This window comes from Dendrobates tinctorius, unplaced genomic scaffold (assembly GCF_039654945.1).
Source record: "Dendrobates tinctorius isolate UK_male_01 unplaced genomic scaffold, ASM3965494v1 ptg000171l, whole genome shotgun sequence".
Taxonomy (NCBI): domain Eukaryota; kingdom Metazoa; phylum Chordata; class Amphibia; order Anura; family Dendrobatidae; genus Dendrobates; species Dendrobates tinctorius.
In genome coordinates, this window is record NW_027361838.1 from 2,437,096 (window position 1) to 2,453,574 (window position 16,479).

At 46.3% G+C, this 16,479-nt stretch overlaps 1 protein-coding gene across 1 annotated transcript in view; it reads left to right on the forward strand.

Moving 5' to 3' along the window:
- LAMA3 (laminin subunit alpha 3) overlaps nt 1–16,479 on the forward strand; it is a 297,581-nt gene that overhangs the window by 211,901 nt on the left and 69,201 nt on the right. Inside the window, exons 39-40 of the mRNA XM_073550824.1 lie at nt 3,854–3,937; nt 9,241–9,471. Of these exons, the coding sequence (XP_073406925.1) occupies nt 3,854–3,937; nt 9,241–9,471 (315 nt within the window). The remainder of the gene's footprint in view (nt 1–3,853; nt 3,938–9,240; nt 9,472–16,479) is intronic.

Here is a 16,479-nt window from a genome sequence, read left to right on the forward strand (position 1 = left end):
CCTTATCACCACGCATGCCAGCAGTCACTGGGATTGGTGAGAGCACCTTATCACCACGCAGGCTGGCGGTCACTGGGTGTGGTGAGAGCACCTTATCACCACACATGCCAGCGGTCACTGGCAGTGGTGAGAGCACCTTATCACCACGCATGCTGGCGGTCACTGGGAGTGAGGAGTGGTGAGAGCACCTTATCACCACGCAGGCTGGCGGTCACTGGGATTGGTGAGAGCACCTTATCACCACACATGCCAGCGGTCACTGGGATTGGTGAGAGCACCTTATCACCACGCATGCTGGCAGTCACTGGGAGTGAGGAGTGGTGAGAGCACCTTATCACCACGCATGCTGGCGGTCACTGGGAGTGAGGAGTGGTGAGAGCACCTTATCACCACGCAGGCTGGCGGTCACTGGGTGTGGTGAGAGCACCTTATCACCACGCATGCCAGCGGTCCCTGGGATTGGTGAGAGCACCTTATCACCACACATGCCAGCGGTCACTGGGATTGGTGAGAGCACCTTATCACCACGCATGCTGGCGGTCACTGGGAGTGAGGAGTGGTGAGAGCACCTTATCACCACGCATGCCAGCAGTCACTGGGAGTGAGGAGTGGTGAGAGCACCTTATCACCACGCATGCCAGCAGTCACTGGGAGTGAGGAGTGGTGAGAGCACCTTATCACCACGCAGGCTGGCGGTCACTGGCAGTGGTGAGAGCACCTTATCACCACGCATGCTGGCGGTCACTGGGAGTGAGGAGTGGTGAGAGCACCTTATCACCACGCAGGCTGGCGGTCACTGGGTGTGGTGAGAGCACCTTATCACCACGCATGCCGGCGGTCCCTGGGATTGGTGAGAGCACCTTATCACCACACATGCCAGCGGTCACTGGGATTGGTGAGAGCACCTTATCACCACGCATGCTGGCGGTCACTGGGAGTGAGGAGTGGTGAGAGCACCTTATCACCACGCAGGCTGGCGGTCACTGGGTGTGGTGAGAGCACCTTATCACCACGCATGCCAGCGGTCCCTGGGATTGGTGAGAGCACCTTATCACCACACATGCCAGCGGTCACTGGGATTGGTGAGAGCACCTTATCACCACGCATGCTGGCAGTCACTGGGAGTGAGGAGTGGTGAGAGCACCTTATCACCACGCATGCTGGCGGTCACTGGGAGTGAGGAGTGGTGAGAGCACCTTATCACCACGCATGCCAGCAGTCACTGGGATTGGTGAGAGCACCTTATCACCACGAATGCTGGCGGTCACTGGGAGTGAGGAGTGGTGAGAGCACCTTATCACCACGCAGGCTGGCGGTCACTGGGTGTGGTGAGAGCACCTTATCACCACGCATGCCAGCGGTCACTGGCAGTGGTGAGAGCACCTTATCACCACGCATGCTGGCGGTCACTGGGAGTGAGGAGTGGTGAGAGCACCTTATCACCACGCAGGCTGGCGGTCACTGGGTGTGGTGAGAGCACCTTATCACCACGCATGCCAGCGGTCCCTGGGATTGGTGAGAGCACCTTATCACCACACATGCCAGCGGTCACTGGGATTGGTGAGAGCACCTTATCACCACGCATGCTGGCAGTCACTGGGAGTGAGGAGTGGTGAGAGCACCTTATCACCACGCATGCCAGCAGTCACTGGGATTGGTGAGAGCACCTTATCACCACGAATGCTGGCGGTCACTGGGAGTGAGGAGTGGTGAGAGCACCTTATCACCACGCAGGCTGGCGGTCACTGGGTGTGGTGAGAGCACCTTATCACCACGCATGCCAGCGGTCACTGGCAGTGGTGAGAGCACCTTATCACCACGCATGCTGGCGGTCACTGGGAGTGAGGAGTGGTGAGAGCACCTTATCACCACGCAGGCTGGCAGTCACTGGGTGTGGTGAGAGCACCTTATCACCACGCATGCCAGCGGTCCCTGGGATTGGTGAGAGCACCTTATCACCACACATGCCAGCGGTCACTGGGATTGGTGAGAGCACCTTATCACCACGCATGCTGGCAGTCACTGGGAGTGAGGAGTGGTGAGAGCACCTTATCACCACGCATGCTGGCGGTCACTGGGAGTGAGGAGTGGTGAGAGCACCTTATCACCACGCATGCTGGCGGTCACTGGGAGTGAGGAGTGGTGAGAGCACCTTATCACCAAGCAGGCTGGCGGTCACTGGCAGTGGTGAGAGCACCTTATCACCACGCATGCCAGCGGTCACTGGCAGTGGTGAGAGCACCTTATCACCACGCATGCCAGCGGTCCCTGGGATTGGTGAGAGCACCTTATCACCACGCATGCCAGCGGTCACTGGGATTGGTGAGAGCACCTTATCACCACGCATGCTGGCAGTCACTGGGAGTGAGGAGTGGTGAGAGCACCTTATCACCACGCATGCTGGCGGTCACTGGGAGTGAGGAGTGGTGAGAGCACCTTATCACCACGCAGGCTGGCGGTCACTGGGAGTGGTGAGAGCACCTTATCACCACGCAGGCTGGCGGTCACTGGGAGTGGTGAGAGCATCTTATCACCGCGCATTTCGGCGGTCACTGGGAGTGAGGAGTGGTGAGAGCACCTTATCACCACGCAGGCTGGCGGTCACTGGGAGTGGTGAGAGCATCTTATCACCGCGCATTTCGGCGGTCACTGGGAGTGGTGAGAGCACCTTATCACCGCACATTTCGGCGGTCACTGGGAGTGGTGAGAGCACCTTATCACCGCACATTTCGGCGGTCACTGGGAGTGGTGAGAGCACCTTGGCACCACGCATGTCAGTGGTCACTTGGAGTGGTGAGAGCACCTTATCACCGCGCATGCCGGTGGTCACTGGAGGGGAAGTAGCAGTGACTCACCTGTGCAGAAGAACAAAGAAGCCAATGCCCATAGGAGGGCAGAAAAGTGATGTGTATTCGCGCTATTGCAGGATGCAGGTGTGGGTTTCCGGACCAAATAATGATAACACACTGATCTAAAACACTGATGATACTGGTGCCATTATTTCATGTACGTGTTTACACAAGGATGTGTGAACTAAACCTTAGACCTTGTGCCCACAATAAATTTTTGGTGCGTTTTTGACCCACCAAAAACGCAGCATCTTACAGTTCTAGCAAAGAAGTGGATGGGATTGATAGAAATCTCATGCCCATTGTGCTTCTTTTTTTATGCTGCTTAAACTCCCCGCAGTGCGGGTTTCAAATCCGCAACGTATCAATTTCTTTTGTGGGTAAAGAATTTGGAATTTCCCCAAAATTCCAAGGTAAAAAATGCACATGCGTTTATAGTGCGTTTCCGCAGCTAAAATGCACTAAAAACAAATGTAATCCGCACTTCAACTTTTGTCAAAGCCAAATACCAGGAAGTACCCAAAGCAAAGCAGCTTTATTTAACGCACACAGTGCAGAGCCGACTGTCAATCAGAGTACTTTGGAGTGATTACGGCTGCCACTCACAAAGTAGTGAGCAGTTACTGTCGCCGCTCACTGCACCGAATCTGGGTAAAGTGGCACTTGTTACGCTGCTGATGGATATGGACGGCCAGACGGTATACTTTCAAAACTTTATTGAATAGGTTTTATAGGTCAACGTGTTTTGAGGACAGTGCACGACCTCTTCATCAGGACAAAACCTAACAGCAACTGAAGACTGAAAGCCACGTATATAAGCACATTTTCTCCGTGTAGCTGCTGCTCCAGTGAGGCAGCATAACATGATTTCCATGCTATTTACCAAAAGTTTAACACTATATCTGCAGGTATACAGCATTTCTGAACATGCCGGGTTTCTTTTATTGCTTAGAATTTGTATGTGTCTAATTTAAAAAAATATATGATAAAGTGTATTTCTCTAGGGCAGACAAATGACAGTTGTTTATGTGGATCCAAATAATCCATTACCAGATAGACAACACTATGGACGTGTTCAGCTTGTCGAGGTAAGACGGTTATTAATATTATTTCTATCTACTGACATAGTCACATGTATCTGTGTATATGGGGATGTTGCTATAGAGGATCAGGTAGAAATGGTGACATTGCAAAATTTCATATGGAAGTTGAAAAATAACCATTGCTGGTTTAGTCATACAGTGAACCCAACTGTTCCATTTACTCCTGTTTAGGTATCACTCACAATACCGTATAACATGGCCGAGTGCTGTGCAATGTTTTATCAGATAGCACGTCACCCAATGTTATACTATGGGGCAGTGCAGATCAGCGATTATTTTTTCATGCTGATTCGGGATGAGAAAATAATTGCAGCATGCTGCAAGTGGCTCCAATATTCGGATCACACGCACCCATACAAATCTATGGGTGCGTGTGAAACATCGGACTGCACTCGGATGTCATCGAAGTGCAGTCCAATGTACGCTCCCAGAGACAATGGAGAAATTAAATTCTTCTTCTTCTCCACACCTATGATACGATTCTGTCATGCAAGAGAATTGAATCACACTTAGATGACAATCGGCTCAAACTCTGACAGAGCTTGAGCCAAGTGTCATTAACATAATCAGCCGATTCTCTCGCATGAAGGAATCTACGCTAGTCTGAGTGCACTGTTTCTCTTAGACTGGCCAGGACTGGCTTCTAACCTCATCTAGTAGTTTCATCTAGCCCACAGATACGTTAGTGGTACTTTTCATAATCCTTCAGGAAAGGTTTATTGTCCTACAGTTTTAGAATTTTCTGTGTAACCATTTAGACACAAAGGCCCTGATTCATCGAAGCAATTTCACAAGAATTCTAGCAGAAATCGGTTTAAAAAGTCATAAACATTTGGCACTACTTGCAATTACTCAAAAATTTTGCAACTTTTGGAGTTTTCATTCCCATTTCTCCCAGCTTCTCCAAAATGGGCGAATCTAGGGCGGGATGGGTGGGCGTTTCACTAATCAGACATTCCAGATTCACAAACAAGCGTGGGTCTGCACCTCTTCATGAATCACGAGCATTTTGCGCCATTGTGCTCCCTCGGTGGGCCTTATTCGTTGTTCTTGTTGGTCTTGATGAGGGGGCATGCTTGAGTCATACTTTTCTGATTCATTAAGAGGCACAAGCATCTTCATGAATCAGGAGCATTGGACAAGTGGGATGTCCCATCCATGTGAAGAATCCTTGTGCTCCTTACCAAAAGTCCTACTCCTTTCCCTGCTGGAGTAAAATTTGTGACTTAGCGAACGCTGCAGCTTGTCGTGGATTTGACGCCCCTATCGCGCCACACCTCCGAGTACTTAAAAAGGCCTAAGAACGCCAAAAGTCGCACATTTTGTGACTTCTCAAAGCTTTTTACCCCAGAACAGTGGTGCAAAAGTTTTGAAAAACCTGGGTCTCATAGCATCACATAAGTGGAGTCTAGAAGAATGGGAGCCTCATGCCCCAAAGAAAACTATTTGAGTGCTTGGGAAATGGTCAAACTCCATGATCCCTGAAGCCTCTGACTCTTTGATCCCATTATTTGGAATGTCCGGGCTCAAAAGAGAATTGCATTGATTCTGAAAATGTTTTATTACAGCTTATACAAATTATAATTGTGGCTAACACATACAGTGGGTACGGAAAGTATTTAGACCCCTTTAAATTTTCCACTCTTTGTTTCATTGCAGCCATTTGGTACATTCAAAAAAGTTCATTTTTTTTCTCAGTGATGTACACTCTGCACCCCATCTTTACTGAAAAAAAACAGAAATGTAAACATTTTTTGCAATTTTATTAAAAAAGAAATATCACATGGTCATGACTATTAAGACCCTTTGCTCAGACACTCATATTTAAGTCATATGCTGTCCATTTACTTGTGATCCTCCTTGAGATGGTTCTACTCCTTCATTGGAGTCCAGCTGTGTTTAATGAAACTGATAGGACTTGATTTGTAAAGGCGCACACCTGTCTATATAAGACCTCAAAGCTCACAGTGCATGTCAGACCAAATGAGAATCATGAAGTCAAAGGAACTGGCCAAGGAGCTCAGAGACAGAATTGTGGTAAGGCACAGATCTGCCATAGGTTACAAAAGAATTTCTGCAGTTCTCAAGGTTCCTAAGAGCACAGTGGCCTCCATAATCCTTAAATGGAAGAAGTTTGGGACCACCAGAAGTCTTCCTAGACCTGGCTGTCCAGCCAAACTGAGCAATCGTGGGAGAAGAGTCTTGGTGGGAGAGATAAAGAAGAACCCAACCCCAAGATCACTGTGGCTGAGCTCCACAGATACAGTAGGGAGATGGGAGAAAGTTCCACAAAGTCAACTATCACTGCAACCCTGCACCATTCGGGCCTTTATGGCAGAGTGGCCCAACAGAAGCCTCTCCTCATTGCAAGATATATGAAAGTCCGCATAGAGTTTGCTAAAAAACACATGAAAGACTCCCCGACAATGAGAAATAAGATTCTCTAGTCTGATGAGATGAAGTTAGACCTTTTTGGTGATAATTCTAAGCGGTATGTGTGGAGGAAACCAGGCACTGCTCATCACCTGCCCAATACAATCCCAACAGTGAAACATGGTGGTGGCAGCATAATGCTATGGGGATATTTTTCATCTGCAGGGACTGGACGACTGGTTGCCATTGAAGGAAACATGAATGCGGCCAAGTACAGAGATATCATGGATGAAGACCTCTTCCAGAGTGCTCTGGACCTCAGACTTGGCTGATAGTTCACCTTACAACAAGACAATGACCCTAGGCACACACAGCTAAAATAACAAAGGAATGGCTTCAGAACAACTCTGTGACCTTTCTTGACTGGCCCAGCCAGAGCCCTGACCTAAACCCAATTGAGCATCTCTGGAGAGACCTGAAAATGGCTGTCCACCAACTTTCACCATCCAACCTGACAGAACTGAAGAGGATCTGCAAGGAAAAATGGCAGAGGATCCCCAAATCCAGATGTGAAAAACTTGTTGCATCATTCCCAAGAAAACTCATTGGCTGTACTAGCTCAAAAGGTGCTTCTACACAATACTGAGCAAAGAGTCTGAATACTTATGATCATGTAATATTTCAGTTTTCTTTTTTAATAAATTTGAAAAAAATTCTAAACTTCTGTTTTTTTCAGTTAAGATAGGGTGCAGAGTTTCCATTAATGAGAAAAAAATGAACTTTTTGGAATTTACTAAATGGCTGCAATGAAACAAAGAGTGAAAAATTTAAAGGGATCTGAATACTTTCTACACCTACTGTACATGCAGTTTAGGAGCTGCCTAGGACTATACATATTGGGCTATGTTTATACCTCTATTTCAGGAACAGACAAATGGAATAAAATAAAAAATAGATCCATTGCATAGTGGATGTAAAGGGAAAGACCTGAATTGATTATTATGGGATCCATCTATTTATAGAATGCAAGATAAAGTTGTGCATGCCGCACATCTTCTGTTTCAAAAAAGGACACATAACAGATCTCACAGACCCCATAAAAATCATTGTGATCCCTCTGCTTTGATTTGCATCAATTATGAAAATTATCAATTTTTTAAAAAAAAATATTTTGTTTGTTTGTTCCTCAAATAGATAAAAGGGTTTTAACATGTGAACATAGCCTAGCATATCTTGTTTTATTCAAGTGTGGATGTTGCCTTCAGCCAAAAACAAACAATTTCTGAATGTAAATATAATGTATCGATTTTGCCTTTTAAGCTTCTTATCTTCTATGTGATTCTAGGCGCAGGAAGCTTTTTTGGTGCTTTATTAGACTTTATTTATAATGCCTTTGTTTCTACACTTGCTCTGTGGTATACTTTGGGGATATTCCCTCACATATACTGTACCTCCATCTTGTCAATAGCCCCCATGCACTATAGACCCCCATGCACTTGTAAGGGAGGTCCAGGACAGTAGTCGGAGCCGAGGAGACCGGAGCTCTGGTGTCCTGGCCTCTCCTCACAGAAACTTCATGCTCGCCAGTCAGCATACCTGGGTCTCCGGATTCAGCTTCTTCAGGTTCTTCCCTATGCAGTGGGAGATCGTTTCCAGGAAAATTCACATCAACTGAGACACAGTCCAACATAACTTCAACAAAGACATCTTTACTTAGTTCATTACACAACTTTTCCAAAGACTCCTCAGCGTTTACAACAGGCTTCACATAAGGTTCCTTCTCTTTCCCTGCACTATTTCCACGGTTACACTGCACGGGCCCGGGTCGGACCGTCCCTGTCAGTTTCCCAGTTTCCTCTCTGTTCAGCTCTGCCACAGCCAAGCATCCCTTTGTCTGTTTCGTCCCAGACACAAGATCATTAGTCGCTGGAGTCAGTAGCCACTGAGGAGGAGCCCTATTCTTTTGTACTGCTCTCTGTACTGGCTCTGCTTTTTCTCCATCTGTACTTAATGCTTCTGTGGGTTCCCCTCACTGTTTCGCCCCGGTCTTAAAGGTGTGTGTCCAAGCAATAAGTTGCCACATTCTGCTATACTAGCCAGTTGCTGTGCTGTGCTGATGCGGAGGAAGCCTGGGCTTCTCACTTGAAATGTTGCAAGACTGCTGCCGAGTCCTGGGCTTATTGCCGACGTGGACTCTTCGGGCGCCTCTGGCCCTCTGACTCTACCTCAGACTCTCTCAAGCTTAACGGGCAGCAGCCCCTCCTACAATTAACTATGTAGTTGCACTAGCTACACTATTGATAAACTATGAACATAAACATGCCCCCCATCTAGTGGCTGACCCAGGGTAGTACACTGTCCCTATTTAATACATACAAAATACAGTAAATGGTAATACATATGAGATATTGCAGTACCAATATTACAAACATTGGTAATACACCTTAGTGGGCTAGCAGTACCAAAACATAGCAGCATATAGACATTATAATAACACATTTAACATCAAGACCAGTTAAGGAGAGAAGTCTTAAAGGAACATTATCCTCCTCCCCTGACACATTAAGCAAATGCCTAAAGATGACAACTACTAACACACATTTAGACCTGAAGATTGCCAGACCAAGAATCGCTCTTTACCAGAAGCCCTCCTCTCTGGCTCATAGAGGGGCAATTGTCCATACACATCGGTGGGCAATGTGGACCGGCACAGTCTTTGTGAAATTAACTTATTAATAGAAAAATAAAGACATGGAGCAGTTCTAGAGTAGAGATTCGCACATTTTTTAACGTTGCAAGTACGGACATGAAGATTTGGTAAATTATTTAGAAATGAAAGAATGTTAATTCTTCTTTATGGATGAAACATCCTGTCTCGAGTAATTCATTGTTGATATGCTGCTGTTACTATTTAGAGCAACTTCCGGCATGCAAGTAGCAACAGCCTGGTGTCTCGAGAAGAACTGATGATGATCTTGTCCAGACTGGAAAGCTTGCACATCCGAGCCCTGTACTTCACTGAGACACAGCGCCTCACCCTTGGAGAGGTTGGGCTGGAGGACGTCACCATGTCCGGAAGTGGACGTGTAGCACTGAATGTAGAAATATGTGCCTGCCCACCAGAATACACAGGTGATTCATGCCAGGTATGTTTTTAGATAGTCTGGTTCTTTATCTTATGCTATGATCCTGTTGGCACCCAAATTAAACTTTTCAGTTGCCATCTTTGTTCTTGATGTAATGATATTGCTACTGATAACAGTGTACAAATATATCACTAAACTATACTTTTATAATCCCAGTCTTATGTGAAAATATTTAAAAATGAAACTTCTCTGTTTTTAATATTTCATTGTGAGGTTTTATAATCCATCACAAACGTTTCTGTTACTGGCCATCTTGACTTCAGTAGGATTTTCATGTCATCAGTCGTCTTCACTTGGCTTAATAATAATAATCTTTATATAGCGCCAACATATTCCGCAGCGCTTTACAGTTTAACAGTTTCAAAACACAAGTCATAAGTAACAACGTTAACAATACAATAAAGCAAAATAAGCCGCCCCTGCTCGTGAGAGCTTACAATCTATATTGATGTGGGGGAGATACAGAGTACAGGTGTGTATTTACAATGATGGTCCAGCCATCTTGAGGGAGTGAGGGATGGATGGAGATAGTGAATGGGCTACACACGCACACTTACACATAGAATGACTTTGATTAGTGAACGTGATAGGCTGCTCTGAACAAATGTGTTTTGAGGGAGAGCCGCACGGGAGATGTCTTGGAGTCGGGAGTGGGAGGTACGGATTAGTGCAGAGGTTAGTCGAAAGTCGTTTGCAGAGCGCAGCGGTAGGTTAGGCTGATAGACAGAAATGAGGGAGGAGATGTAGGCGGGTGCTGCACTGTGGAGAGCTTTGTGGGTGATAACAAGTATTTTGAATTGGATCCTATAATGAATGGGCAGCCAAAGTAAGGACTGGCGAAGAGTGGACGTGTCCGAGTATCGATTAGCCAGATGGATGACTCTGGCTGCTGCATTAAGTATGGACTGGAGAGGGGATAGTCGAGTGACTGGGAGGTCAATTAAGGCTAGTTTCACACTAGCGCTTTTGAGCGCAGCGACGGCCTGCGCACGGCAGCCGCTAAGCCCCGACCCTGCCGCGCCTCCGCCGTTAGCTCCGCCTACCGGCGCATGACGCTGCATGCGTCCTGCGTCCTCTATCTTTATCACTGGGGGCGCAGGCCATGCGCAGTATGCGTTTGGCGGCGCATGCGCCTTTTTGACGGTGCGCCGACCTGCGCCAAACGCAACCTGCTGCAGTTTGGTTGCCCTCGGCGCACCGTCAAAAAGGCGCATGCGCCGCCAAACGCATACTGCGCACGGCCTGCGCCCCCAGTGATAAAGATAGAGGACGCATGCAACGTCATGTGCCAGAAGGCGGAGCTACCGGCAGAGGCGCGGCAGGGGGCGGGGCTTAGCTGCGGCCGTGCGCAGGCCGTCGCTGCGCTCAAAAGCGCTAGTGTGAAACTAGCCTAATAGAGCGTTGCAGTAATCCAGGCGGGAGTGGATCAATGCTACAATGAGGGTTTTTGTTGTTTCCATGGTGAGAAAAGGGTGGATTTTAGAGATGTTCTTTAGGTATAAGCGGCAAGAGCGGGCAAGAGATTGTATATGGGATATGAAGGAGCGTGCCTGCTGCCGGGATGTTATTATGGTGCCACCCACGGAGAGGGAAATGTCAGATTTAGGGAGGTTAGTAGACAGCGGGAGCAGAAGAAGTTCAGTTTTGGAGAGGTTGAGTTTCAGATAGAAAGCGGACATGATGTTAGAGACTGCGGACATACAGTCACTGGCGTTCTGTAGTACAGCGGGGGTAAGGTCGGGGGATGACGTATATAGTTGTGTGTCATCAGCATAAAGATGGTACTGAAAGCCAAATCTGCTGATGGTCTGTCCAGTTGGGGCCGTGTAGAGAGAGAAGGGGGCCAAGGACTGAGCCCTGAGGTACCCCGACAGCGAGAGGAAGAGGAGATGACATGGAGCCAAAGAACAAAACACTGAAGGAGCGGTCAGAAAGATAGGAAGAGAACCAGGAGAGAGCAGTGTCCTTAATGCCTAGTGACTGGAGCCTATAGAGTAGGAGATGGTGGTCAACAGTGTCGAAAGCTGCAGATAGGTCGAGAATAATGAGCAGAGAGTGGCCACTGTTACGTTTTGCTGTCAGAAGGTCATTGGTCACTTTGATGAATGCAGTTTCAGTCGAATGTAGGGGGCGGAAGCCGGACTGTGAAGGGTCTAGAAGGGAATGAGTGAAGAGGTAACGGGTAAGGCAGGAGTAAACTAGGCGCTCCAAAAGTTTAGAGATGAAGGGGAGACTGGTCTGTAGTTGTTTGTGCAGGATGGGTCGAGAGCGGGTTTCTTTAGTAATGAAGTAACGATGGCGTGTTTGAAGGAGGATGGGAAAATGCCCGAGGAGAGGGAGAGATTAAAGATTGCAGTTAGGTGAGTTGTGACGACTGGAGAGAGAGACTGTGAGGGAATGGGATCGGTAGTGCATGTTGTCGGACGAGAGGAAGAGAGGAGTCTGGAGACTTCTTCTGTGATGTTATCAAATGTGGAAAGTGAGCCAGGGGAGATGCAGGAAGGGATGTGAGTCACAGCACTTGGTGGTTGGGAGCAGATTTCCTGACGGATATTATCTATTTTTTCTGTAAAGTGGGAGGCCAGGTCATCAGCACAAATGTCTGTGATAGGGGCTTGTGCTTTTGGCCTGAGGAGGGAGTGAAAAGTGTCAAAAAGTTTCTTGGGGTTGTTGGCTAGTGAGGAGATCAGGGTGGTGAAGTAGGTCTGTTTAGCGAGGTGAAGGGCAGCGTTATAGGTTCTTAACATAAATTTTAAGTGGATGAAGTCTTCTGGTGTGCGGGATTTTCTCCACAGGCGTTCAGCACTCCTAGAGCATCGCTGGAGAAGTTGAGTTTGCGATGTTAGCCAGGGCTGTTTTACTCTGTGCTTGGAGGTTCTGAGGGTGAGGGGAGCTACTTGGTCAAGGGTGCTTCTAAGAGTGTCGTTGTAGTGATGAACAGCCAGATCAGGACAGGAAAAAGAGGAGATTGGGGACAGTGATGAGTGTAGGGAGTCTGAAAGTGTCTGAGGGTTAATGGCTTGTAGATTTCTGAATGTGTGGTAGGTAGGAATGAGCTGGGGTGGCTTCCATTATGTCAGTGTTCTGATGCAGAAGCTGGTGGCCTGCAACACAGCCATGTACCTGTAGACAAACATACTAGTAAATGTATGATCAGGGTTAGTGATGAGCGAGTATACTCATTGCTCGGGTTTTATCCGAGCATGCTCGGGTGACCTAAGAGTATTTTGGCGTCATCGGAGATTTAGTTTGTCAACACAGCTGCATGATTTGCGGCTGCTGGACAGCCTGAATACATGTGAGGAATGTCTGTTTGTTGGGGAATTCCCACATGTATTCAGGCTGTCCAGCAGCCGCAAATCATGCAGCTGAGGCGACGAAAACTAAATCTCCGAGCATGCCAAAATACTCGGACATCCGAGCATGCTCGGGGAGACCCGAGCAATTAGTATACTCACTCATCACTAATCAGGGCAATGGCAGACCACCAGTCATGAGAACAGTGGTCCCCTGTCCACTGCTCCCTCACATGTGAATTAAGTGTTAGTGCCCATGTATGAGAACTACTTGTCTATTGGAGCTCCATTATTGCAAGACTTTAGGACCTAACATCTGCAATTGGTCATGGTCCCTCCAGTCATCTACTTTTCATGTTTTCTGTTCATGGGATAACCATTTTATATGTTACAATTGTTCAATGATGAATACTCTACTCTCGTTATACTCTTAGGGAGATACAAAATTGCTGGTTACAGTCTCCAGTGAGTTTCTATATCAATGATCCATCAAAATAGAACATTGTAGACTGAGTACAAAATAGAGTGAGTATATTGTAACTTTTTCTACACGCATAGTTATTCTATGTCTCTGTAGCTGAGCATTTGCATTGCACAGCGTAAGCCACTGATGACATGACTTTTTTATGGAAAAATCTTAGAAATTCCATTTACCAATAATCTAAAAGATATTTCTCTATACAGAACATATAACTGTGACTAGAATAGAAAATATTGTAAAATCTTTGCCTCTATAGGACAGATTTAAGCGCACTGTAACTAAAGTTGGGAGTGGGATCTGGGTGTGCCGCCGTGAATGCTTTGAGCAGACAAGTTCAAACCTTGACAATATCACCTTTGGACCTGCAGCAGTGAAACGATTGACTTCATACAGTACATGATGTACAGCGCTCCAGCTTTATGTTTCTAGGGCCATAGCTATGATATTTTATGTTATGTTTATGTTACATTCCCCACTGTACACTTTATAATAATAATTATGGTTCAGTTGTCTTCATGTTGATATATGGATCAAAGTCGATAACCATTGCCGTTATTATGCTGTGTGATATAAAACATGTGAAAGTCGCACTTGTTTTTTCCTTCAAATCATTTTATTTTTTGTACATGCTGATTGTAGAGGTGAGAAACATTAACATCTTGTGTAATGTTTCCATTGTATGGAAGTCAGCACCAGCATGTAAAGTTCATTACTTGTCGGATTCTCTGAGCGCTTTCCCGGATGAGCAACTTTTCTTTATCTAGAAGGAGGTGACCTGAAGAAATTGGGAGCAGACTCTAAAACTAAGAAGGCAGGTCGATCCAAGGTAGAGAGTAGTGGTTTTACCTATGACTTGTACAGGGCCCAAATACCGAACCCATAGTATCATATGGAAAATCGTTTGGTGCTTCATCAGATGCTGTGTTCTGAACCAAAGCTTTTCTACAAATGCAAATGGTGTATCTATGGACTTGCACTACAAAGCATCATGGATCCATGTTTGGCCAGACAGGTAATTAACAGTATTTGTTTTTTGTTTTTTTTAAATCAGATACATTTTTATTTAACCAAATTCAGGTACAAAACAATAGAACAAAAATCGCAATGAAAACATTAACAATGGTCATTAGTTTCAGAAATTCCCTCCCTTCCCCTCTCCCCATTACATACAAGAGCAGCAAATAATGCATGGTGTAACCTAAGTTCAGGGTCATCTTCTCTCCACCCAAGGTGTCCACAGTGTCTCAAATGTTCTTATGCTTTTTCTCTTAACGTAAATATCTTTTTCCATATTCACAATATAGTCAGACTGTCTGAAAAATTCCCTCAATGTCCCGGGATCTTCATTTATCCAGTATCTGGCGATCAGTTTTTGTGCAATATATAATAATCTAGATATAGCCACTTTATATTTATTACTACTGTGGTTAGTTATAACAAATTATAATTATCCTCCATCCCATAGTCCCGTGCCCATATACCCATCATACATATCCTCCATCCCATAGTCGAGTGCCCATATACCCATCACACATCTTCCATCCCATAGTCCCATGCCCATATACCCATCACACATCCTCCATCCCATAGTCCCATGCCCATATACCCATCATACATATTCGCCATCCCATAGTCCAGTGCCCATATACCCATCACACATCATCTCATAGTCCCATGCCCATAAACCCATCATACATATCCTCCATCCCATAGTCCCGTGCCCATATACCCATCATACATGTCCAGTGCCCATATACCCATCACCATCACATATCCTCCATCCCATAGTCCCGTGCCCATATACCCGTCATACATATCCTCCATCCCATAGTCCAGTGCCCATATACCCATCACACATCCTGCATCCTATAGTCCCGTGCCCATATACCCGTCATACATATCCTCCATCCCATAGTCCAGTGCCCATATACCCATCACACATCCTCCATCCCATAGTCCCGTGCCCATATACCCGTCATACATATCCTCCATCCCATAGTCCAGTGCCCATATATCCATCATACATATCCTCCATCCCATAGTCCAGTGCCCATATACCCATCACACATCCTGCATCCCATAGTCAACCATTATGACATCATAATGAGCGGCGGGTCTTGCAACCTATGATGACATCAGCGTCGCCATGGCAACCATTATGACATCATAATGAGGGGCGGGGCTTGACACACACACTTTTTCCCCATTATGTAGATAGGGGCAAAATTGTTTGGTGAATTGGAACGTGCGGGGTTAAAATTTCGCCTCACAACATAGCCTAGGACGCTCTCGGGGTCCAGACGTGTGACTGTGCCAAATTTTGTGGCTGTAGCTGCGACGGTGCTGTTGCCAATCCCGGACATACATACATACATACATACATACATACATACACACACTTGAGCTTTATATAATAGATGTACCTGGACCTCCTTCACATATCCCAGTATACACACCACAGGATCCCTCTCAATCCTACAACCATATGCGCCTCCTATGGCATTAAGCACCGCCGTCCAATATGGGTTCAGATTTGGACACTGCCATAACATATGGAGAATTCCAGCCCCCCTCCATTCGGCACCGAGGACACTCAGAAGTCTGTCTCAGACCTGCTCTATACAGCCGTTCAGGAGTCCTATAAACTCTATGGAGTACATATATCTGCAAGAGTCTGCCCGGTTCACTCAGCGATAATTGGGGTATATATTCCATAATCACTTCCCATTTATCTTCCTCTATCTACGCAACTCCTCCTCCCATTTTCCCTGTGCTCTAATAGGGTAATTATTTAACAAAGTATGCGTTAGATTCTTATAAATGCTCGACACTACCCCTTTTGTTCCCCCCTCTGCACAGACATAATCAATGAATATATCCTTGTGAATCTCCATATTCATCGTCCTACTCTGTGTAACATAAGCATGCCTAAACTGTCCATACTGAAATCTGCAGACCTCCGGTTGCCCATAATCTTCCTGCAACTTTCCAAAGGGCACCAGTCCCTGCGCGTCCAGCACCTGAACCAAGTACTGTATTCCCAGTCTCATCCAATTTTTAAATTCTCCCATTTTAACAAATTCGGATAGAGTCTTATTTTGCCATATTGGGGAAAAATTTGTCAAGTGTTCCAAACCCCTAATCTTTTTAATTGCCTCTCAGACTTTATGTATCAGCGCTAAAGTAGGATACATCAAACCTAACTTCCTAAAACTTCCTGCCTCCAACCCC